Source organism: Anabrus simplex, chromosome 3, assembly GCF_040414725.1.
Source record: "Anabrus simplex isolate iqAnaSimp1 chromosome 3, ASM4041472v1, whole genome shotgun sequence".
In the NCBI taxonomy this organism is placed as follows: Eukaryota; Metazoa; Arthropoda; class Insecta; order Orthoptera; family Tettigoniidae; genus Anabrus; species Anabrus simplex.
Window position 1 is genome coordinate 142366597 of NC_090267.1, and position 24488 is coordinate 142391084.

The 24488-nt window shown below is 39.8% G+C and overlaps 1 protein-coding gene across 2 annotated transcripts in view; it reads left to right on the forward strand.

The window, feature by feature from the left end:
• The window catches only part of mei-P26 (meiotic P26), a 451952-nt gene that overhangs the window by 324992 nt on the left and 102472 nt on the right, over nucleotides 1-24488 (forward strand). For both annotated transcript variants that reach the window (XM_067142736.2, XM_067142737.2), the window contains exon 11: nucleotides 19830-20023. In XM_067142736.2, coding sequence (XP_066998837.2) covers nucleotides 19830-20023 — 194 coding nt within the window. The remainder of the gene's footprint in view (nucleotides 1-19829; nucleotides 20024-24488) is intronic.

A 24488-nucleotide genomic window follows, 5' to 3' on the forward strand; every position in this document is an offset into this window, starting at 1 on the left:
GTTGCCATATTCATTGCTTTGCGGCCTTTCATTCATAAATTCCCTTTCTGGCCATCTTTTGTGATGACAGTGTAGTATTATTTACTTGATATAGTGACTTTATCTTTCTCAGGCTAACATTTGTGATTGGAAATTCTAAGTTCCCATGGAGGGAATTAGATATTTTTTTCCACCAATAGAGCATAACAAAAAAATCAGAAAAATTAGATGAATGGCTATTCAGGCGTTTGCTCTATTAACCAGCGTTTCGTCTTAGGTCTGACACTAGACTCTTCAGAGTGGGATGTGTCAGACCCTACCCACTGACGCTGGGGTGTATGCAGGTGAACTTATCAGAAGCCTATTTAAGAGGCACAGTCTGATAACTGCATATGGGAGATAAAACTCCACAATGGAATTAATGCCTGCCTAGCGTTTTGAAAAATATCTAATTCCCTCCATGGGAACTTCCATTCTAACATTTGTGATGACAGTGTAATGTTATTTACTTGATATAATGGGTTTTATCATTCTCAGGCTAACTATTTTAATAACAGTGTTGATCATTTATTAATTGATTTAGTGTAAGTGATTCTTTTATGGTTCCCAACTAAATAATTCCATATAAATTGTAAAAATGTTATACTTCCAATCACAGAAATCCCCTACTCTCCCATGCCCACTGCACACAAATGTGTTCAATCATTTTTTTGCTTTCATTTGCACTGTATGAAATAAAATTTAAAATAATCAATCTGTCCTTTTTATACAATACAATACAATAGATTTATTTTGTCTGGCAAGATTAAGGCCATTAGGCCCTCTCTTCCATCTAACCAGAAAACACAGTTTTTACATGTGCAACATTGAAATAAGTACACTTACAATTGAAACATCTTGCAACTACTAAACAATACAATATTATGATAAAAAAGGAAAAAATAGGAGAATGATGATGATGATGATGATGATGATGAAGATGATTATTTACACAATTATGACATGATTAGCTAATTTCTATTATCCTTGGTAATAACAGTGGGATTATATAAAGTCTATAGTTTGAGGAAGGCTAAATCTACAATATTTCCATAGCATTACTTAGTAGGTAGCGGTGACAAAGTTGCCTAAAACTAGCAGGTGAGGCTCCTCTGACAGAGACGGGTAGTGCATTCCATTGTCGTGCCGAAGAAATAACAAATGAGTTTGTGTATCGCGTGGTGCGGTGAGGTGGAATAGATAAGAGTGTACCAGATTTTGACCGTGTTCCAAAACTGTGATTGGATGAGAGGTGGTGAAATTGACTGTACAAGTAGGGAGGTGAGCATGAGGAGAGTATTCGACGAAGAAGGCATAAAGCATGAAGATTACGGCGCTGTTTGAGTTTTAGCCAACCGAGTTCATCGTAGGCAGGTGTAACATGGTCAAAGTAACGTAGGTCACATATATAGCGAACACAGGCGTTTTGCGCGCGTTGTAGTGTGTCGTTAAGAGTAGTAGTCAGGTCGTTGTACACGGCGTCACAGTAGTCGAAGTGAGGCAATACCAGAGTGCAAATAAGGCGTTCTTTTAATATTCGAGAAAATATGTTGCGGAATCTTCTAAGTGAGTTAAGTGTCGCAAATACTTTCCTGGAGATGCTGGTAACCTGCTGCTTCCAAGAAAGATGTTCGTCTATCATAACGCCGAGATCTTTGACAGATTCACTGAAATCAATGGGTGAATTTTGTAGGTAGAGTTTTGGTAAAGTGAATTTGCTTATAGTTTTTGAACAAAGCCGAGGATGTGAAATTATTATAGCTTGAGATTTTACGTTATTTAATCTAAGTCCATGCATGTCAGTCCAGTTACAGATTTCTTGTAAGTCTCTATTGAAATTTTTATAACATTTTCAATAATATATTACGACCTAGCTTAAAAATTAGAACAGTAATATCCTTGGGCAGGAATGGGTTAATGATGCTGGTTCTTGGGACATAATTACCGCAAATGATATTTTGAGGACGTTATTAGATAGAGTTTAACATCGTTTTAATTATTTTTTTTTATACCACTTGATGAGACCCCACCCACCAAAAAAGTAATAGACATATCAAAAAAGGCTTCCAGTCAAAATTTACAATACCTACTTTAGAAATAGGGTACCAGGTTTCATTACAATCCTGTAAATAATTTTGTAAGAAAAATGTACATATGTTCTGAATATTGTGAAAATGAGAAAAACAAGGAAAAGCAATGGAGTTCTTTCACTGTTTAATATCCCCCATCACTGTTATTCTTTCTCTCCCTCATGATCCTCTGCAAATCTCTTGTTGCCTCTCCTCTTCCTTGTTACTGTGCCATGTTCAGAATAGTAGCATATCGTTTTCATGACAAGCCTGTTGCTGAATTTCCGTACTGTATGTTGTGCAAAGAATCCAGGTCCAAATACAAACTTTGCAAGAATGACAATCCTGTTTTAATTTACATCATTGAAGACTACAGCAGCTTCAAAAGCAACTAATTTTACCAAATGGCTGCAAAGAAAGGTCTATGGACATCTCTTCCAAAGCAGAAAATTTAAATTCTCATTAGGGTTCTGCATATTCACATATGTGTACATTTTTTGAGTAGTTCAGGTAAGGCTAGTGCTCTGTACACTCACTTAATAACTAAAGGAAAAGCTTCTGGAATATTGTTCTGAGTAAGTTGGCAGTGAAATAGACTGATACTTGTCACAACTACATGTAAATTACACACTAGGTCTTGCTTATTACCCTCATCACTATGCATAAACTACTGTTTCCACAAACTTTGCTCTGGCAAGCTGATATAATTGCTTGCTTGGCAATAATAAACTTATTAATCTAAATCCTGCACTTTCATCCATGTTACTGGTAAACTCCTTGGTACAGAGTGACACATTTTTCCACAAAGCACTGGTAGGACTCTTCTTTCTTACCTCAATGTTGATTTTGCCTTTCTGTATATTGTTCATATGTATCTTCTTTACTGATGTTAACACTACCAAACCTATCTACCCATCCTGAAATACTTTCATTGTGAATCAGTTGAAGGAAAATGAAAACTTTGCCTTCAATTTCCCCAAAAATGAGTACTAAGCACCGCTAAACAATAAGTTCCGATACAAAGCATCTTGCCTTCTATTTTTAGAAGTGAAGAGTAAGCCTTTCTAACAATTAAATACTATGGTAGTCTACGTTAGAATGTTGTTTAGGGTTGTTGCTCGGGTGGTAAATGATTTCATTTTGCTATATCTTACATTGCCTTTCAAAATTGTTTGTAAATACTGATTATATAAAATAATGTTCAACAGAGTAGGGTACATGGCTCTTGTAAGATCTTGGATTAAAAGTAGTGAGAATGATTGCTGGTGCAAACAGGTATGATCAATGGCAGGAGAGTACTTGGAATGAGGAGACAAAGGCCACAAAGGTATAAGGTGGCAGGGAGGGATTCAGTTAGGTAGAACTGTAGTAAGCAGTTTGTCCTATGTGGACGAATTGGTCTACTGAAACCTGGCAATCTAATATCTTGCAATTTGTTAAAAAATGCAGTGAGTATGACATGAAAATTAATCTTTTCAAGACTAAAGTGATGGCAGTAGGGAAGACACCTAAAAGAGAACTGAATATCAGGTTGGGATTGCGAAACTGGAACAGGTATATAATTTCAAGTAGGTATTTAGGATGTGTATTCTCCCCGGATGGCAGTATAGTAAGCAACATAGAATATAGGTGTAGCAAACCTAGTGCAATGAGCTTGCATATGCAGTCAACAGTATTCTGCAAGAAGGCAGTCAGCTCGTCAACAAAACTACTTGTATCTATACACCGGTCTGGTTTCAGACCACCTGAGCTGTATAACTGCTTACTACATACACACAGAAAGGACCTACTACCAGTTAAGGAAAATTTTAGGACCACAGAAAAATGCTGATGGGGAATGGTGGAATAGAAAAAAATACACCAAAAAAATCACTGTCACCATGCAAAAGCGAAGGCTAAAATTCTATGAGCATCTAGAAAGAATGTATGAGAAACGGCTAAGAAAATATTCAAGTACATCACTGGACTGAAAGCTTCGAAGTGGATCGAAGAGGTAAAAAGAGATGCAATAGAAAGTGGACTTAAATGGATATGATTCACAACAGAAAAGAATTTGGAAGCCGAGTGGACAGCATCAAAACATTCCAGGAGAAACCACCAAAATGTCGACCCAAATTAATCATATCTGAGAAAAAAAGGAAGATTAGAAGTGAAAGGATGAAGAGGTTCTAGGAGGAGGAGAAGGAGAAGAAGAAGAGAAAGCCTTAGGTTCAGTGCGGTCCATAGGGGACCGAATTCAGAAACGAGAAGAAACTAAGACAGAAGTTTGTGATAGCAGATGAGGACCAAATAGGGGAACAAAAGCCATTAATGGGGAGAGCATAGGAGACAAAGTATAATTTTAAGGCGTTAACCCTACAAGTGCCAAGAGTCGATTTTTTTTCAGCTCTTCCGTTTGCTTTGTAGTGCCAGAGCCGAAAAAGTCGACTCTATGTGCGTGTTTTCAGGCATACAGTGACATCTTCGCAATTCTTGGAAGCAGACAGTGACAAGGAAGTTTCCTGATTGCGTTTAGTTAAGTTGGTACTCTAATAGGATGTGTAGTTCTGTTGTATTTACTCGAAGATGCATGAGCCATGTTGTCATTGTAAACAGATATGGCTGACCAAATTGAAAACATTGCAGGAGATCTTGAGAGAATAAGTAGTTTATTGGAGGATGAGAGTAATTTTAGTGATGTGCAAGACAATGAAATTATAGCAGTGATTCTGAAGATGATGATGATAACAGCGTACATGATTCTAGGGATGCCCAAGGAAGTGGATTCAGGGATGTCCAAACATTTGAACACCCTGACGATGAAGATGATGATATACCATTGCAGGTACGCCTCAGTCGTATTATTAATTGTAATCCAGTTGATCCCATCAGTGATACAATCGGTCATTCAGATGTCTCATGGCAGAAAGTTAGCGGACCAGAGCCTGTAAAAAATGGTTTCGATTTTATGCCAAAAAAAACTGGCTTCCAAGCTAACAACCCCAGAAATTCAAATGCTATGTCTTATTTTGATCTTTTTTTTTCTTCTTCTTCTTTCTGAAGAATTGTGGGGAATGATAGCTAGTGAAACAAATCATTATGCTGCTGAATTGTTAGAACAGCATTCAGATTATCTAGAGACACATCCTCACAGCATACTGAAAATGTTCAAATCTGCAGGTAAGGAAAAACTAAGGTTAGGCATTATTTTGAATATGGGTTTAAATCCCAAAAAGGATGAAAAACACTGGGACACTAGATTTTCCCAGTATATGTCATTCTTTTCAAATGCATTGTCCAGGAATGACTTCCAATTAATGAACGGGGTGGTATATTTGAATTCAAACACCACAGCAGTTCCAAGGGATGAACCTGGGTATGACCATTGCTAGAATTCCTAAATTCTTTGTGGAAGAAATTGTATATTCCTGCACAGGAAGTCTCACTAGATGAATCCTTGATTGGAATGAAAATTAAGAGTTGCTTTCCTACAGTACATGCCAAACAAGAAACGTGCTCGATTTGGCATCAGAAAGTTTGAACTGTGTGAAAGCAAAAGTGGATATGTGTTGCATACTGAGCTGTATAATTACAAGTACTTTTTTGCCACAGGTGACCCAGATGGCATGGCACAGAAATTAGTTACTGAAATTGTTGGTAAATGCAACCTATTTAATAAGAGGTACCATTTGTTTACTGATAATTTCTATACAAAGTGTCAGTTGGCACATGTTCTCCATCAGAAAGAGGTCATGCTCTCGGGAACAGTCTGAGCAAATTCTAAGGGCCTTCCTGAAGAGCTCATGAAAACAAAACTACAAGCTGGTGATGTCATCTATTATAGAAACGGGGAGGTGCTAGCTTGTGGATTCAAAGAGAAGAAATCCAGCCTTTCCACTGCATATCATGCTGAAACTGTGTTGGTGAAGGCAAAAAATGGTAAGGAGGTATCCAAACCATTGCATATTGCCGAACACTACAATAAACACATGGGTGGAGTAAACCTGAAGGACCAGAAGGTGCATCGTGTTGCTGCAAAACTGACATCACTGACGTCTTCCTCGAAATGAATCGTCACGACTACATTGTTGAAGTAGTGGAGACACTGGCAAGGACACCAACCCCAGCTAGGCTAATATTCCTCTGAAGCCATCACCTGGACTGTCTGGAGATAGTAGCCATTACTATGCAAAATTGCCTGCATGTCAAGAGCGAAAGTGTGCGGTATGTGGTCCAACAAAAAAGAGGAGTGCCCAGGATGCAATGTGGGAATCCATGAAAAGTGTTTGGGACAATTAGAGCACTATCACAGACCAAAAGGACTTAAAAGTTGCTGTGCGACTAAAGGCTAGGGACCTAAAAATTGTTGCATCTCTGTAATAGTGTTCAGTTCGAATGTTCTTCAGTGTTCAGGACACAGGTACAGACTTAGAAGCCTGAATCATTGTGTGCTGGTAGTTCATGATATTTTCAACAAATTGTATATTCCAAAAGTATTTACTTACTAGGCAATTTTTTTCACCAAAACACCTCAAACTTTGAATCTAAAAATAAGAAATAAATTTAAAAAGAAGACTTCTGTCAAAATGTTTTAAAATACAAGGTGGCCCACTTAAACCTTTCACCGCAGATATATCTGGAACAACAAGAGATATTGAAAAATGACTTTCACGGCCATGAAGGTAGGGAAGGGGCTAATTAAATACTATGAGCCAGTCTAAAACGTAGGAAAATAGTATTTTCAACATAAACTTATGTTTTTTTTAAATGGACACCCTGTATTATTTCGTAATCAATCGTTAACATGAAAAATCACATAAGTAATGGCGTTTGTTTCATCTCAATAGGTCAATTACATCCCAAGATATTGCAACGTGAAGTTGACGCTTGAGATAAACGAAATGCGCAGCGGTTGCACATCCCGAGAGTCAAGCGCGAACCCACTGGTGTCCGGCTGGCCATTTTTGTTCTGTACTTAACATCTCTTCAACACGTACTACATGTACGTAACACGACCTAATAGGTTGAAAGTCTGTTTCGATCACCTTAGTTTATTCTTTTCAGTTCTCCCATTTCGCTTTCCTATCCCAACTTCCTTCCTAACATCTTCATTTCTCATTCTGTCTTTCCTCCTCTTTCCTATTATACTTCTTAGGAATTTCATCTCACTGGCTTGAATTCTACTCTCTTGCCTGCTAGTCAAAGTCCAAGTCTCAACTGCATAAATCAGTATAGGTACATAGTACATTTTGTACATTATCTCTTTACTTTTCCTTGGTATTTCTTTGCTCCAAACAAGTTTTCTTACACTTTGGTGGAATAAATTACCCTGCTGTATCCTCCTGCTGATCTCCATGTCCATTTTGCGGTAATTCACTTCCTAGGTATTTGAAGCTGTCCACAATTTCCAGGCTCTGACTTCCAATTTTCACAGTGCCCTTTCCTTGCCTTTCCCATCTCGACATCACTGTAGTCTTGCTTTTATCTGTACTGATTTTCATGCCATACTCTTACCTTTTAAAAACTTCATCACTGATCCGTATTAAACTAATAGTTACAATGCTAAAAAGAGAAAAATGTTCCACCTTTTCAATACAATAACACTGTTGCACAAATCAATGTAGCAACATAATTATTAAGGGACCGGTTTCGACAGCTGTCCATGTCATCATCAGCCTACACAAAAATGGCAAGAAGTCAATACAATTGTAACATGACACTTTTCTTGAATTAAAAATAGAAGTTCATGTAGAGGTTCTATTTTTAATTCAAGAAAAGTGTCATAAGTATTACAATTGTGTTGACTTCTTGTCATTTTTGTGTAGGCTGATGATGACATGGACAGATGTCAAAACCGGTCCCTTAATAAATTAAATACGTTGCTACAATGATTCGTGCAACAGTGTTATTGTATTGAAAAGGTGGAACATTTTTCTCTTTTTAGCATTGCATACTCATACCTGCCAACTCTTCAGATTTACCTGGAAACTTTCCGTTTTTTAACTGTTTTTTTTTTTTCTTTTTTTCCGATTTACGTTTAATTCTTCCTATTTTTGACCAGTGTAACCTCTAGTACGGCCAATACTCTTCCGCTAGGGTAAACGATAAATTCTTATGTGCTTGTGTAATTTACGAAACCTCATTTTCAAGTTTATTTATTTGATGCTTTATTTCGTGAGTGTTTCGTCCGTCGCCTTCGTGTATCGTGTTTCCCGCTCACCAGGCAGCAGTCGTCCTGCAAGCATGAGAGGCTAGCTCGTGCTGGCGACTCAGTTGATCGGGACGAAAGAATGAGTTTGTTGTTGTGGTGTTCGCTTGCTGTTAACATTGTTTCTATGCTTAGTTTCGTCGGAGTTGTGGGCCACTTGTTTTTTCTTGCATTTCTATGCTTTCCCCCTATGTCGAAGTCGTATTTTAATGATGTATGGGACATATTGAATTATTTTGTATATGGTAGTTTCGCGTATTTAAGTGCATAATTTTAATTAGTTGGATGTTTTTAAGGGGGTTGTGTCGGTGACAGTTTCTGGTATTTTAATTTCTTGTTATGGCCAAAAAATATAACAAACGTTATCTCTAAGTGTTCAGAGATGCCTATAAATTTCCGTTCATTTTACCGTCTGATGAAGAAAACTATCTTATTTTCTCGCGTAATTAACGCTGTTGCATAATTTGTGCATCCCAATATTTTTGGGTCCAAAGTGGAGAAAAACAAATGTTCACATATTTGACGCACCCACAACTCGAACATCCATCACGCAGCTCCGGGTGGGTTTTGAAATAAGGATGTCAACTACTCGAGTAGCAAGGTTCCCATTGTGAAAGCAGGCATTCCAGTTACAGAGCAATGTGCTGTTATTAGCCGGCAGGAAATCCCACTGCACTAGTTTTACGAGTGTTTCGAGTACGGGACATTCTGTGATCTCAAAATTGTTTCAGTCCACAGCATCGAGTCATACTGCATGATACAAACATACGGTAATAGGACAGTGGGCAGCAAGTATTCAGTGTCCAAATGAAACGTAGTGTTTCGGGTACGGGACATTCTGTGATCTCAAAATTGTTTGTCAGTCCACAGCATTCGAGTCATACTGCATGATACAAACTCGCGGTGATCAGTTACGCCGAAACATACGGGAATAGGACAGTGGGCAGCATGTATTAAGTGTCCAAATGAAACGTGTGCTACCGCGATAACAGAAGTGCACTTCAAGCGGCCAACTAGTCTCGCAAAGCATTTCGCGGAGCAAAAAGCAGCGAGTTTCCGCAAGTAGAGGAGGATCTGCTTAAATATATTATTTAGTTACGCAACGTTGATAATCCATTTCTCACGAAATAAGAATGAGAAATAGCCGCTGCACATGGAATCAGTGTCTTGAATTTGAAGGTGAGCCGTGGCTTGATTAATTTTATGAAGAGAAATGGACTTCCTCTTCGACAAAGAACAACATTGTGCCAAAAAATAACTATAGATTTCAACCATTTTCATCGCTTTGTGATTGAGAAGCGTAAAGTGAAAGAATATTTGATCTTCCTTATAGGAACCGCAGGTCAGACGCAAATCAGTTTCCATATGCTACAAAGTCGAACAATCTATAAGAAATGAACATACAGTGTTATCGTGCGCACTATCGAAAGCAAAAAACAACGTTGTACTGCAATGCTTGCTGTAACAGCTGATGGCAGAAAGCTTGCACCTTACATTGTTCTAAAATGAAAAGCAATGCCTAAAGCAAAATTTCCACGAGTGATCCACGTTCATGTTCAAGAAAAAGGGTGGATGGACACGTCACTCGTACAAGATTGGATATGAACGGTGTGAGGTAAGGTAGCAGGGTCCCTCCTTCGATGCCCGGCCCTCATCGTGTTGGATGGTTTTCTTTTTTGCCGGTACCGGTATGTCATGGTTATGACTTTACATGAATTGTACTTTTATTAGTTCATGTTTATTTCACTTCAGGTCATATTGTGAGCTAGTAAGAGGAAGAATATGTTCCAGTGTCGGTACTTCAAACCCACATGTCTAACTTACCTGATGTACCCTATTTGATCCAGAAAAAATTGCACGCCTTCATTTTACGCCAAATGACGATAACTGCAAACGAGTTGAACCAATTGTGTTTATATATTATTTGATGTGTCTTTTAAATGTATATGAATTGTAAATAATTTGTAAATATCTGAATTCCTTGAATAATTTACGCATCCAAAATTTGCGCCTGTATTTTTCGTCAAATAAGTGCCTTAATTACGCGAGAAAATACGGTATTATGCATTCTGTTGCGTGTGTCGGTGTGACATAAATATTATTCTTATTATTCATAAATGAGAATGATTAGGTACATTTTCTTGTAACCATTTTTATGTTTTCTTAGTTTAAGATTTTAAATTTAATGTTCAATTCGCATTGTAACTGTAGATATGTATGCCTTTTATCCTGATCTTTTTTTAACCTAGACCTTGGTGGAATATATGTGATGAAATCCAAGAATTAAAAAATCATCCTATTTTTGGTTTCTAAAAGTTGGCAGGTATGCATACTTCTCAGTTTTTTCGTTCAGTACATCTAGTTGTTGCACTTCTTTGCTGTTCTTTCCCCTGATCACAACACCACCTGCAAATAGCAATATCTTCATCTCTCTGTCTCCATAGACTTCCCTTGTTTCCTTTACAATTTCATCCATGACCTTAATAATCAAGAGGTGACAGCACACCGCCCTGTCTTAGTCCAATCTTATTCCTAAACCATTCTGTCTTTCCAACTGGGGTCAGTATCCTGCCAATACAGTTGTTGTACATTACTTGCACCATATCTAACATTTCTCTTCCAAGTCCCTTTTTAACCATGGTTTCCCAAACCTTCTCTCTAGGGACACTATCATATGCCTTGTCTATATCTATGAAATTCATGACCAGATCCTTTCCACATTCCTAGTTCTTTTCCATCGGCTGTCTCATGCTAAAGATTGGGTCCACTCTAGATCTTCCACTCCTGAAGCCATATTATTCCTTTTGTAACTCTCCTTCAATCCTTATTCTTCTTTCTAATATCCTTTCCAGTATTTTAACTACCTGCGATATGTGTGATTCCTCTATAGTTACCATAAACTTTCTTGTCCCCTTTCTTAAACACTGGTATTATTATCCTTTTCCATACAGCAAATAAATACAACAAAAGCAGCCTTACTTCATAGATCCTTCAACTTCACAAGACTTGTGTTAAACTACCAACTTCACTTTTTTTTAATTTCAGCGCACATATTGCCAAACTCTCTTACATATGTTGATTTTTCAAAACAAATAATGATAAAAAGTGTGCGACTCTTTTCATAATTTGTATTGTAGTTTAGTTATTGTGTGTTTTCTAGACACAAATTGTTTTAAAACTTCTTATATACCGAGCTCGATAGCTGCAGTCGCTTAATTGCGTCCAGTATTCGGGAGATAGTAGGTTCGAACCCCACTGTCGGCAGCCCTGAAAATGGTTTTCCGTAGTTTCCCATTTTCACACCAGGCAAATGCTGGGGCTGTACCTTAATTAAGGCCACGGCCGCTTCCTTCCCACTCCTAGCCCTTCCCTGTCCCATGGTCGCCATAAGACCTATCTGTGTCGGTGCGACGTAAAGCAACTAGCAAAAAGAACTTCTTATAAGGGACAGAACCATGTTAATAGCCTAAGAGAAATATGTTAGTACCGTAATAATCTTAAAACAATTATATGCGACTTAAGATGCCTAAATCAATGCAAAACATGTCCCTCAATTGGATATTTTAAAATGTATATGTAATCTAGTGAGATTATACAGTATGTTGTATTGAATAGGCGGATCCTCAAGGAATATTCTTCTTTTCATTAAGTAATATATTGTTCAATACAGACCAAACTAATGAAATTCTTTACATATAACATTCCACTTATTTGAGCAGCCTGTTTCCTTGCTTCGAAGTCTTCCCAGCCCCAAGTTTGTAACATTTTTGTAACACTACTCTTTTGTTGGTAATCTTTTTAATAATGTTATTTGCTTTACGTCCCACTAACTACTTTTACGGTTTTCGGAGATTCCGAGGTGCCGCAATTTAGTCCCGCAGGAGTTCTTGTACGTGCCAGTAAACCTACCGACACGAGGCTGACGTATTTGAGCACCTCCAAATACCACCGGACTGAGCCAGGATTGAACCTGCCAAGTTGGGCTCAGAAGGCCAGCGCCTCAACCGTTTGAGTCACTCAGCCCGGCTTGTTGGAAATCGCAGAGAATCTTTTCCAGATCTCATGTCAAGTAATCCTGGTGAGGGTCCTATTCATTGGGGTCTTACTTGTGACTTATACGCCCTATCCTATGCATCCTTACTACAACCCCTTAATACCCTCATATCCATATGAAGACATTGTAACCCTTACCTGCAATCCTGTTTATGTGATATCCCAACACCTAGGTACTTACAGTGATCCCCATGAGTTACTGTCATCTGATCAACACAGTAATCAAAAAAAAGTGCGTACCTGCCAACCCTTACGATTTACCCGGAAACGTTCCGGTTTTTAACTCGTCTTCCAATTTTCCGATTTATTTTTACGGCCAATACTCTTCCCCTTCGATAAAGGATAAATTCTTACGTGCTTGTGTAATTTACGAAACCTCATCTTCAAGCGTATTTATTTGTTACTTGATTTCTTGAGTGTTTCGCCCGTCGCCTTCGTGTATCGAGTTTCCCGCTCACCACAGCAGCGTGTGCTCTTGATACAGCTGGGGATTCGGGGCGGCGATCGTCCTGCAAGCAAGAGGCTAGCGCGCGCTAACGACTCGGTTATCGGGACGAAAGAATGAGTTTGTTATTGTGTTGTTCGCGCGCTGTTAACATCATTTCTGTGCGTAGTTTCGTTGGAGTTGTAGGCCACGTGTTTTTCCTTGTGTCGAAGTCGTATGTTAATAATGTATGGGACATATTGAATTATTTTGTATGTGGTAGTTTCGCGTATTTAAGTGCATAATTTTAATTAGTTGGATGTTTTTAAGGGGGTTGTGTCAGTGACAGTTTCTGGTATTTTAATTTCTTGTTATGGCCAAAAAATATAACAAACGTTATCTCTAAGTGTTCAGAGATGCCTATAAATTTCCGTTCATTTTACCGTCTGATGAAGGAAACTATCTTATTTTCTCGCGTAATTAACGCTGTTGCATAATTTATGCATCCCAATATTTTGGGGTCCAAAGTGGAGAAAAAGAAATGTTCACGTATTTGACGCACCCACAACTCAAGTAGCAGGCTTCCTATCGCGAAGCAGGCATTCCAATCACAGCGCAACGTGCTGTTATTAGCAGTCAGGAAATCCCACTGCACTAGTTTTACGAGTGTTTCGGGTACGGGACATTCTGTGAGCTCAAAATTGTTTGTCAGTCCACAGTATTGGAGTAATACTGCATCATACAAACTTGCGGTGATCAGTTACGTCGAAACATACGGGAATAGAGCAGCGGGCAGCAAGTATTCAGTGTCCAAATGAAACGTGCACTACCGCGGTAACAGAAGTGCACTTCAAGCGGTCAACAAGTCTCCCAAAGCATTTCGCAGACCAAAAAGCGGCAAGTTTCCGCACGTAGAGGATTATCTGCTTAATTATATGATTTTGTTACGCAATTTTGGATAAGCCACGTTTCTCACGAAATGCTGTATTTTAAAGAATGAGAAATAGCCGCGGCACATGGAATCGGTGTCTCGGATTTGAAGGTTAGCCGTGGCTTGATTAATTTTATGAAGAGAAATGGACTTTCTCTTCGACGAAGAACAACATTATGCCAAAAAATGACGAATGATTTCAACCATTTTCATCGCTTTGTGATTGAGAAGCGTGAAGTGAAGGAATATTTGATCTCCCTTTAAAGGAACCGCAGGTCAGGCAATTCGCATTGTAACTGTATGCCTTTTATTCTGACCTATTTTCACGTAGACTGTGGTGGAATATATGTGGTGAAATCCAAGAATTAAAAAAATCTTCCTGTTTTGGGGTTCTAAAAGTTGGCAGGCATGAGAGTGAGACATGCCAGTTTTGACATTGGTTTAGACCAGCAGGAATATGCCGCCGCCCCCCCCCCCCCTTCTTTTTCTTTTATTTATGATGATATGGTTTAGTATTATATATCGTTATAAATAGATACTGTGGTGGTGACATCAGTAGACAAATAAGTTTGAGTGGTGTCTTTAAATGTAGGAAAGATCACAATATGAAGATAAAGTTGGAATTCAGGAGGACAAATTGGGGTGAATATTCGTTTACAGCAAGCGATTCCAACTGAGGTGCTCCCAGGGCCCCGGCAGCAGCCCCGGTGCTGTGCTATAGCACCGTTGAGGTGGAGGGGGAAGGAGGGGAAGTGACAGAGGCAGAACCACAGGTCATCGAGTCAGCACGCAGCTTATGAAAACAATAGTATTTATAACAGTTCTCTGAACACATAAACACACAATTTATTCTGTACATACTTTGCATTTGCCTTAATGTTCATTTAGTGTTTAAGTCGATCGCTGACATTGTTTTGCAGCAACTAATTTACCAATAATGGGTACAATCGATTTGGCAGTAGAAATTCTAAATACAGCCCCTAAGTCCGCATCAGACAGAGAAGTCCTAGCTCTCCATTGATTTAAATTCAGAATAGAAAACATCTATCTTTTTTGTTTTTCAATTTCCAGAGCAACAATGGCCCATAAAGTGCTTGAACTGAGCCTTCTAAAGTTTTGGGTTCAAGTATCTGTGGGACAGGGAGATAAAATATTTAAAATAATTATCATTGTGGGTTCTTTTTTGCAGTAGGTCTTACGGCGATGATGGGATGGGAGAAGGGTAGGAATGGGAAGAAAGCGGCCATGGCCTTAATTAAGGAACAGCCCCAGCATTTTCTTGGTTACAAATGGGAAACCACGGAAAACCATCTTCAGCGCTGCCGACAATGGGGTTCGAACCCACTATCTCCGGGATGCAAGATCACAGCTGAGCGCCCCTAACCGCGCCGCCAATTTGCCCGGTGGTTTTTTCTCAGCAGCACATCTAAGTCTAATTCTAAACTGTTATTAATAATACAAAACCAAAAACGAAAACAAATCTCCTAAATTGCAAGTAAAACAATTCCTAATGAGTAAGTTATTACGTCTCTCTGAAGAACTTAGCAATTCCGATTTTAACTTAGCAATTTGTTCGGTTCTTGCTGCGCCAACAATGTCATCTTAGAAGTGGAAACATGTTTATTGCGGTAGTGTCGTCAAACGGTTGAAGACCCTTTTTTTTTTTTCTATTTGTTTTACGCCGCACTGACACAGATAGGTCTTTGGCGATGATGGGATAGGAAAGGCCTAGGAAGTGGAAGGAAGTGGCCGTGCCCTTAATTAAGGTACAACCCCGGCATTTGCCTGGTGTGAAAATGGGAAACCACGGAAAACCATCTTCAGGGCTGCCGACAGTGGGGCTCGAACCCACTCTCTCCTGATTACTGGATACTGGCCGCACTTAAGCGACTGCAGCTATCGAGCTCGGTGGTTGAAGACTTTATGCTTAAAATGACATGACAAATTAAACACTGAACTTTCCCTTCGGTAGTGAGAACAAAATATGAATCCACCCATGAAGGTTTAAACGACATTTTTAACGAAGGTGAAACCAACTGCTCCACTGTCTGTTCTATCGAATAGGTTCTGCTGAGAATGACACACACGGTGAGAGAATGAGAATGAATGTACTGTCTCTTACGCACACATGCAGCGACCATTGCTTGGGGCAGGTGGGGAATGAGGGAAAAGGTGCTGCTGAGTGCAGCTCTGGTGCACCCCGGCACTAAGTGCTCGAGTTGGAAAGACCTGGTTTACAGGAAGAGGAGTTACAGATTGGAATCACTTACCAAGGGAGTTGTTCAATAAATTTCCAATTTCTTTGCAATCATTTAAGAAAAGGCTAGGAAAACAACAGATATGGAATCTGCTACCTGGGTGACTGCCCTAAATGCACATCGGTAGTGATTGATTGATTGATTGATTGATTGATTGATTGATTGAAAGCCTCCCTTTTTAAATGAGAATGAATAGGTAGGTTCCTAAGCTAGAATGAATTGAAAATGTCATTTGCTATGCTCCGACCTATTCCCATTAGACACTATAACTAGTCACCAAAATGTTCACTATGTCACAATTTGACGTCTGAATCATGATAGAAACAGATTTACAGTAGTTATGCTGAGTGTGTGTGATTAACAGTTGGCTATTGTGAATGGAAGAGTTATGTCACCACCAGTCAGTTTACTCATTGCTGGGCGTCATGACCTCATTTCTTCACTTCATTAGTAACTGCATCCTTAACAAAATTTTTCCATGCTGAGCGGTCTTAAGCTCTTCTTAAGATGTTGTGAAGAGGTAGACCGGTGATCTTCTTTGCTTGGTCTAACCATCTACTTGTTCTGCCTCTTGGTCTGGTGCTTCAATTTTGCCTTGCAGAATGGTATTTTCTAAATTGTCTCCTTCTCTCCTCAAAATGTGTCCCAGGAACTGGAGGTAACTTTCACTAACGTGGGAAGATAAACGTTTTGTGATGCTCAGTTCTTCTATAATGGAGGCATTTGTTCTTCTTTCTGTCCATGGTATACGGAGGATTCTCCGCCTACACCACATCTCAAAGGCATCTATTCGGTTCTTGTCACTAGCCTTCACAGTCCAGGTCTCACAACCGTATAGGAAAACAGAGAACACCAGTGATTCCACCAATCTTATTTTCACTGTTTTGGATAACGCCCGGTTCTGCCAGATCTTTGTGAGTTTAACCATTGCGGCACGACCTAGGACAATCCGTCGTTTTATTTCTTTATCACAATTTCTCGTATTACTGATTATGGAGCCCAAATATACACAATCATTCACCAACTCCAGATCTTTCAGACATCCTGTTATTTGTATTGGGATTTGAGTTTGTCGGTTGATAACCATTAGTTTGGTCTTTTTCATGTTAATTTCTAGACCAAAATCCGAACTAATGATTGTCACTCTAGAGAGCAGTTCATCAAGTTCTTGTCCACTTCCTGCAATGAGTGTAGTATCATCAGCAAAGCATAAAGTGTTGATTTTCCTACCATCGATTGAAATTCCACTATCCCAGCCATCCAGCGCTCTTCTCATTACATACTCTGCATAGATATTGTAGAGTTGGGGTGACACTATGCAACCTTGTCTGACTCCATTTGTCACATTGAAAAATTCTGAGCATTCACCATCCACCCTTATGGTTGCATTATGACTATTATAAAGACCTTTCAATAACGACGTTAAGTGTTTTGGGACTCTACATTCATTGAGCACTTCCCACAACTTGTCCCATTTGACACAGTTGAAGGCCTTTTTATAATCAAGGAAACAAATATATGCAGGGGCACAGAACTCGCGGCATTTGTCAGTTATCTGCCTCATGTTTGTTATTGACTCTCGTATACCTTTACCTGCCACAAAACCTGCTTGTTCAGCAGAGATCTGAGATTGCAAGAAAGTTTTTAGTCATTGATTTGTTATGTACAGCAGAACTTTGCTAGCATGTGATATTAATGCTGTGGTGTGGTAATTAGAACAGTCCCTAACTGACCCTTTTTTGTGAAGGGGGATGAGAACAGATGTAGTCCAGTCTTTAGGCCATTCTCCAGTTTTCCACACTTCATTACATATTGAATGTAAAGCATGGAGGCCTTCTTCTCCCATTACTTTCAGCATTTCTCCAGTAATACCGTCTATGCCTGGGGCTTTGTTGTTTTTCAAATGACCGAGCTCGATAGCTGCAGTCGTTCAAGTGCGTCCAGTATTCGGGAGATAGTAGGTTCGAACCCCACTGTCGGCAGCCCTGAAAATGGTTTTCCGTGGTTTCCCATTTTCACACCAGGCAAATGCTGGGGCTGTACCTTAATTACGGCCACGGCCGCTTCCTTCCCACTCCTAGCCCTTTCCTGTCCCATCGTCGCCGTAAGACCTATCTGAGTCGGTGCGACGTAAAACAAATAGCAAAAAAAAAAAAAAAAAATTTCAAATGTTTGATGGCGTTCTCAATTTCACTAAATAGGATAGCAGGCTCTAAGTCACATTCCATGCAGTTGTTCTCTTCTCTTATGCTATTACCTTTGCAGTATAAGGTTTCGCAGTGTTGTTTCCACCTGGATAATGCTTCTTTCTTGTCACCAATTACATTTCCCTGTGTGTCTTCAATCACCCATGTATGTGGTTTGAACTCTCGGGTGATGCTATTTTTTTTATCTTCTTATAAAGGTCACATGTTTCATTTAACTTGTGATGGTGGTCTATTTCATTACAGATATTGGTAAGATACTGTGTTTTGTCAATTCTACAATTACGCTGTATTTTTCGGCAAAGTTCTTTATATGTTTCCTCATCTTTTGCAGTTTGTATACCACGTTTCTTCAATGTGCTTCTTTCTTCAATCAACAGTAGTGTAGATGTTGAAATCCAGGGATGTTGTGCTTGAGGGGTCTTAGGAACTTGCTCGGGAAGGGATAAATTGATGATTTCCTTCATCTTGTCCCATGTTTGAGAAGAAGCTCTTTCCTCCTCTACTTGCTGGAATTTTGTTCTTATTTTTTCACCAAACTCATGGAGAATATGTTTGTCAGTAATGCGTACCTGGTTTACTCTCACCGTCTTCAATTATTTCAATTTTATCCACATTTTCGTAGATAGCAGTATATGATCACTACCAGTCTGCTCCAGGGTAGGTCTTACAATCCAGGTCTGCCTACGTTGCTTCATCACCAACTCCAGATCTTTCAGTCATCCTGTTATTTGGATTGGGATTTGACTTTGTCGGTTGATAACCGTTAGTTTGGTCTTTTTCATGTTAATTTCTAGACCAAAATCAGAACTAATGATTGTCACTCTAGAGAGCAATTCATAAAGTTCTTGTTCACTTCCTGCAATGAGTGTAGTATCATCAGCAAAGCGTAAATTGTTGATTTTCGTACCACCGAATGAAATTCCACTATCCCAGCCATCCAGTGCTCTTCTCATTACATACTCTGTGTAGATATTGTAGAGTTGGGGTGACGCAATGCAACCTTATCCCCAGGAGAAATCCACGTGTAGCGACGCCTTGGATGATGTTGGAAGAGGGTGTTACAAATAGATAAGTTGTTATTCACACAAAATTCTAATAAATGCTCTCCGCGTTCATTTCTCACCCCCAGACCGAACAGTCCAACCATAGATCTCATATGTCTATCATCTATCTTCGCGTTAAAATCCCCTTCGATGACTAATATTTTCTTTTTAGGTATCCTACTCATGGTATATTCCAGATGGTCATAAAATTCTTCTAGTGAAACTGAAGTGGGGGCGTAAACCTGAATGATGTTCATATTACAAGGAGAAGCTTTCATCTTTATACTGATGATTCTATCACAGATGGGCTCATAACCCATAACAGCATTGTTAAGATTCTTTGGAATTATTACAGCGACACCATTACGACTCATATCCTCACTTTCAGAAAAATATACTGTATTATTTGTTTGAGTCATAAAATGGGCACAGCCTCTTGTCTCCCTCGGAGATCCGACTGGGGGACTTACTCCGGAATCTAATTTGAGATTGAGTAAAGCCATGAGGTTGTCTTGGGAAAATAACAGTGGTGGTTTCCCTTTGCCTTCCACTGAAGAGTTATGTACTTCAATAATAATTGTTCATCTATGTATCAATTATTCACAAAAATGTAATCTTTTTTCCTTTCTTTTTCTTCAGGTATTTGAAAAGACAGGAACTTTCAAATTCCAGTTCGGGATTCCTGGCAAAGAAGAAGGTCAGTTGTGGTATCCCCGTAAAGTGGCTGTCATGAGGAACACAGGAAAATTTGTGGTGTGTGACCGGGGCAATGAACGCTCCCGTATGCAGATATTTACCAAAAATGGTCATTTCATTAAGAAGATTGCAATCAGGTGCATATATTTTAATATTATGAGGTTAACTTTTTTTTTTTTAATATAGAATTACTGTGTTCAGTTATAATGAAAATTTCCATATGTGATCCTTAGGTAAAAATTCTTTAGTAGACTATGCTCTTGACTTGCGAATAACATTTCGTTTACTAGGGTTTTGCTATACCTAGTTTTACCAGAGCAGTAACACTGACATATGTTTCCACCATGATTTTCTGGGGTATTGATGAAGGTCATATAATGTAATTTTGTGGCAAAATTTGTGCACTAAATATGGGTAATGAAATAAAATATAAATAATGAAATTGGGCGCCACCTGCAAATGTTTTACAGAAATAATGGACTCCATGAAAGAACTCCTTTTCCCAAGGCGACGGTCATAAAGCTGACGAGGCTCCAAACTTCCTTTGTTACCTTACCTGCTGGCCAATTCCAGGTGTCGCGTGTTTACATTTGTATATTTCTTTTTTTTTAACATATAATATGTGAAACTTACCATCCAAACAAATTGAGATTTATGCATAATATAATCTAGATGATACTTTTATAACCCTCATAAATTTCATTGTTGTACACCTGATGTATGCGATTTTATAAAATTTTAAAATTAGTGATTGGTGTTTACATGGAACGGACTTTTAACTTCACATAACTTTGCCTTTTTCTAATTTTGCAAATTGTGATAACTTCTTTTGGTAATGTTAAGATATTGTTTACATGAAGGACAAAGGTACATTTCGCCCAAAAAGAACCAAATGTGTAAGTTGTGTAATGTCTGCGTAATATATTTAAAGGCATTCGTCGCATATTTCATGACAGCATTGCAGGATTACACACGCGAATCAATGCTATGGCGACATGGCACGAGAGGCTATTATGAAACTTAAACTCCGTATCAAATATGATCACTAAATGAATAAATGTAATTAATACATGTAATAAATGTAATAATACAGAAGGGGACTAATGACGCGGTCCAGCTGCTTGGAAGCATCAATGCCGGGATGGTACTTAATTTAAGGCCGTGGCCGCTTCCTTCCCCGTTCCTTGCACATCCTTTCCCATCGGCAACAAGGCCCCTGTTCAGCATAACAGGTGAGGCTGCCCCCCTCTAGGGACACCATGACCTTGATGTCTGTGTGGGGGCTTGTGTGCTTGTTGATCCCGAGGGCTGTGCCAGCGCCGGGTTACCCATGCTGGATTGGCCTCGGTGTTGGGCTAGACTAACAAGGTGTCCTCCGAGTTGCCTGACAGGTGTCTGTGCTCTTTACTCTTCATTCCTTTTCCTGTCTAGCCAACCTCTCTATCTCGGGTAGAATAGGTTAGTACGGAGGTTTTATTCTCCCCCAGTCACAAATTTCGGGTTATGGCAAGGTGATGCATGGCTACTGGGAGAGTAGTTGTTTGTGACCCCCTCCAGATACAGGTGCCCTCTGGAGTATATAGCCTTGCCTTTGGCACATCAGGGCTCTGTTAAAGGTCAACCTTCTTATCCCGGGTACTCACGGGACCGAAAACGGAACCTCTCTCCTCATCTTCTTTATTTTCAAAGGGTGGCACCCTTCAAAAAACAGCGTCCTTAAAAGGAACAAAAAGAAAGCGATATACTCCAGTACTTGCAGATTATCTAAGTGACAGACTTCTACCTCGATTCCTGGTTGCTTCCAGGACCGATGGCAAAAGCTTTTTAGACATATCCTTTTTTTTTTTTTATTAGCAATTCGATTGAAGAAATTGCTGGTGGTGAAGTCGACGAGGTGCACAAGCTTCGCGATGGATCCTTACTAATCAAGATCATTAGCTGAACAGTCCAGGCGGCTACTTAAACCAAATTATTCGGAAAGGTAGAGGTCAAAATCGAGAAGCAGCAAACCCTGAACTCCTGCAAAAGAGTTATATTCCACAGGTTATGTCTTCCGATGATACCATGATCAGATACCTAGCACGTCAGGGTGTAACCGTTGTGAAGAGGTTGAAGAGGTGTGTGGGTGATAAAGTTGCTCAATACGGGCGCCTTCATCCTTACCTTCGACGTCGAAAGAATAAAGGGGGCTGTGTACCGACTGACTGTTCGTCCGTATATTACAGCATTGGTGAGGTGGTATAACTGCAAAAGTTTGGTCACACCTCATTGAGATGTCAAGGTTCGACGACCTGCAAAATGTGTGGGAAGTGTGAGCATATTGGGGTTGACTGCACACCACCACCTGTGTGCGTCAACTGTCCAGGTGCCCCACATTCAAGCAGGAGAAGAAGATCCAGGAGATAAAAACTCTGGATAAGAAAATGCAAATCAGTTGCTGCTCCGGAGTTCTCCATCTCCTTTGCTGAAAAGGTCTCGAACGTGCGGATCACCCCACAGAGTTTTACACCATCTATCTCTAGCCAGCTAGCATCGACAAGTCTCAACCACCAACAAGAGAAAGTACTGAAGGAAACTGGAGATCCCAGGACAGTTTTGGGAACTCCTGGGAACAAAAGTCGCACATTATTGCCGACGTCGCCTGGAGAACGCCCTTCCCAGGAACGTTTGGCTGGGGAGTCCTCCCCCAACAGGGCAGAGGGAAAGGCTTCCCCAAATAGGGCTGGAATGTTCAGTCCTCCTTCCAGTGCCCAGAACAAAAAAGAGGTGAAAGGGAAGCCCCACAGCTCCCCTAAGAAGTTGGAGAAGAAGGTTTCTCCAACTCGGTCCGGGTTCACTGTATCCCCGAAGAAGACCGGCAAGCCATCAGCCGGTTCTCCTCCTAAAAAGACAGAATCAGTGGGCAAGAACAAGAAGGCCAGACACTCTCTTGCTCAATCACTTTCTGGGAAACCTACTTCTTCCAGGAAGAAGGCCCACTGTTCCCAATCAGTTAGATCACCGTCTGCGGAGTGCTCAGTCACCGCGTGTCCTCCTTCTCAGGAGACCATGGAGACTGAACCACTCATTGTCGTGGATGGTGGTGATGACGTAAATAACACCAACAAAGACAGCGGAACCTGGCAGGTAATGGACCGAATGAAGGGCAAGAAATTGCCCTAAATTTGAGGTGCTACATATCCATACAATGCCACTATTGCAATAGTTATCACTGTCACCTAGGTGAGATAGTCAATTGATATCCGTCTATGCGGCCTCCATAGTCTGTCTGCAGGAATCTCGTTTGAGGTCTGGACACGACACGACTATGAGAGGATTTCGTCTTTATTCTAAAGACAGAGTAGCGGTGGATGTCGCGGCGACTGGGGGCATTTGTACCCTAGTTCGCTCCGACATCTTCAGCGAAGAAGTACCGCTCCGTACTCGGCTAGATGCAGTTGCCAGTAATGACAACAGTGTGCAACGTATACATTCCACTGGACTACAGTATTGAAATGCATGCACTACAAGATTTGATCGCTCAGTTGCCTCCTCGTTTTCTCATGCTGGGAGTTCTACATTTATTATACGCAGCACCTACCTGCTGGGAACTAGGTTGCTGATGGCAAAGGAGGAGTGGGGAAGAGAGGCTAGGTGACCATGCACTCTCTTGCCACTGTGGATGTTTGTGTGTTGTGTATTTGATTCATCTACTGTTTTGCAGAGTCTGAAGGATACGTACACCACGGGTATATCGCTGAACCGATTTTTTTTTTTTTTTTTTTAACCTTCTTACTGCTGAGAATAAGAGCCGCTTCAAATGGCAGTAACTTTGAAGTTAATGTTACAACTTTTTCTCTCCAATAATGCTATTCAAATCTGAAGAGGTTAACAAAAAAAGTTGAATTACAAAATAAGAATTGTTGCTAATTGAAAGTACTACTACAGGGGTGGTTGTACAGAAATGTCAATATCTTCAGATTATTAGTTTCGATGTGGGGTATGTACCTTTAACCCTCAAAATAGCCACTTTGAAGCCATGCCCTCAGCAAACGAGCCGACATAATTTCCTTCAAAAGGCATATAACAATGATGAAATTAAAATTTCATTTTTCGACCGCTTAGCCTTATGGGCACAAAATTAAAGACGAATGAGGCCATAAAGAACTATAATATTTCTACAAGTATACCATCCAGTCCAAATGCTTTTATGTTTTTGCAGTTCTTGAGTGCATATTCTACTTCCTGGCAAGTTATTGGTCTTTCATCTGTATCACAAACAGACGGATATGGTCCCCTATTATCATGGAAAAAAATCAGTCGCGTAGACTTCCCAGCTATTCATTTTTTCTTCATGTTCCATCGTGACCTTCCTGTGATTGTTATATAACAGTCCATTTGTCCTCCTGGTATGTAACCCTGCAGCTTCTTTAAGGTTTTTGTGCATGTTAAAAGTGTCGTGTTTAGATTCACATTCTTTCATGTCCTTACACTGATTACCAGCCATTCAGCAGATTTGGCAGATTTTGGTCTGGAGTTCTTTATACCTATCCCAGTTCTTGTTCTTTACCATCCTCCATTGGTCCATCAAGTCAAGGATTTCATCAGTCATACATGTGCTTT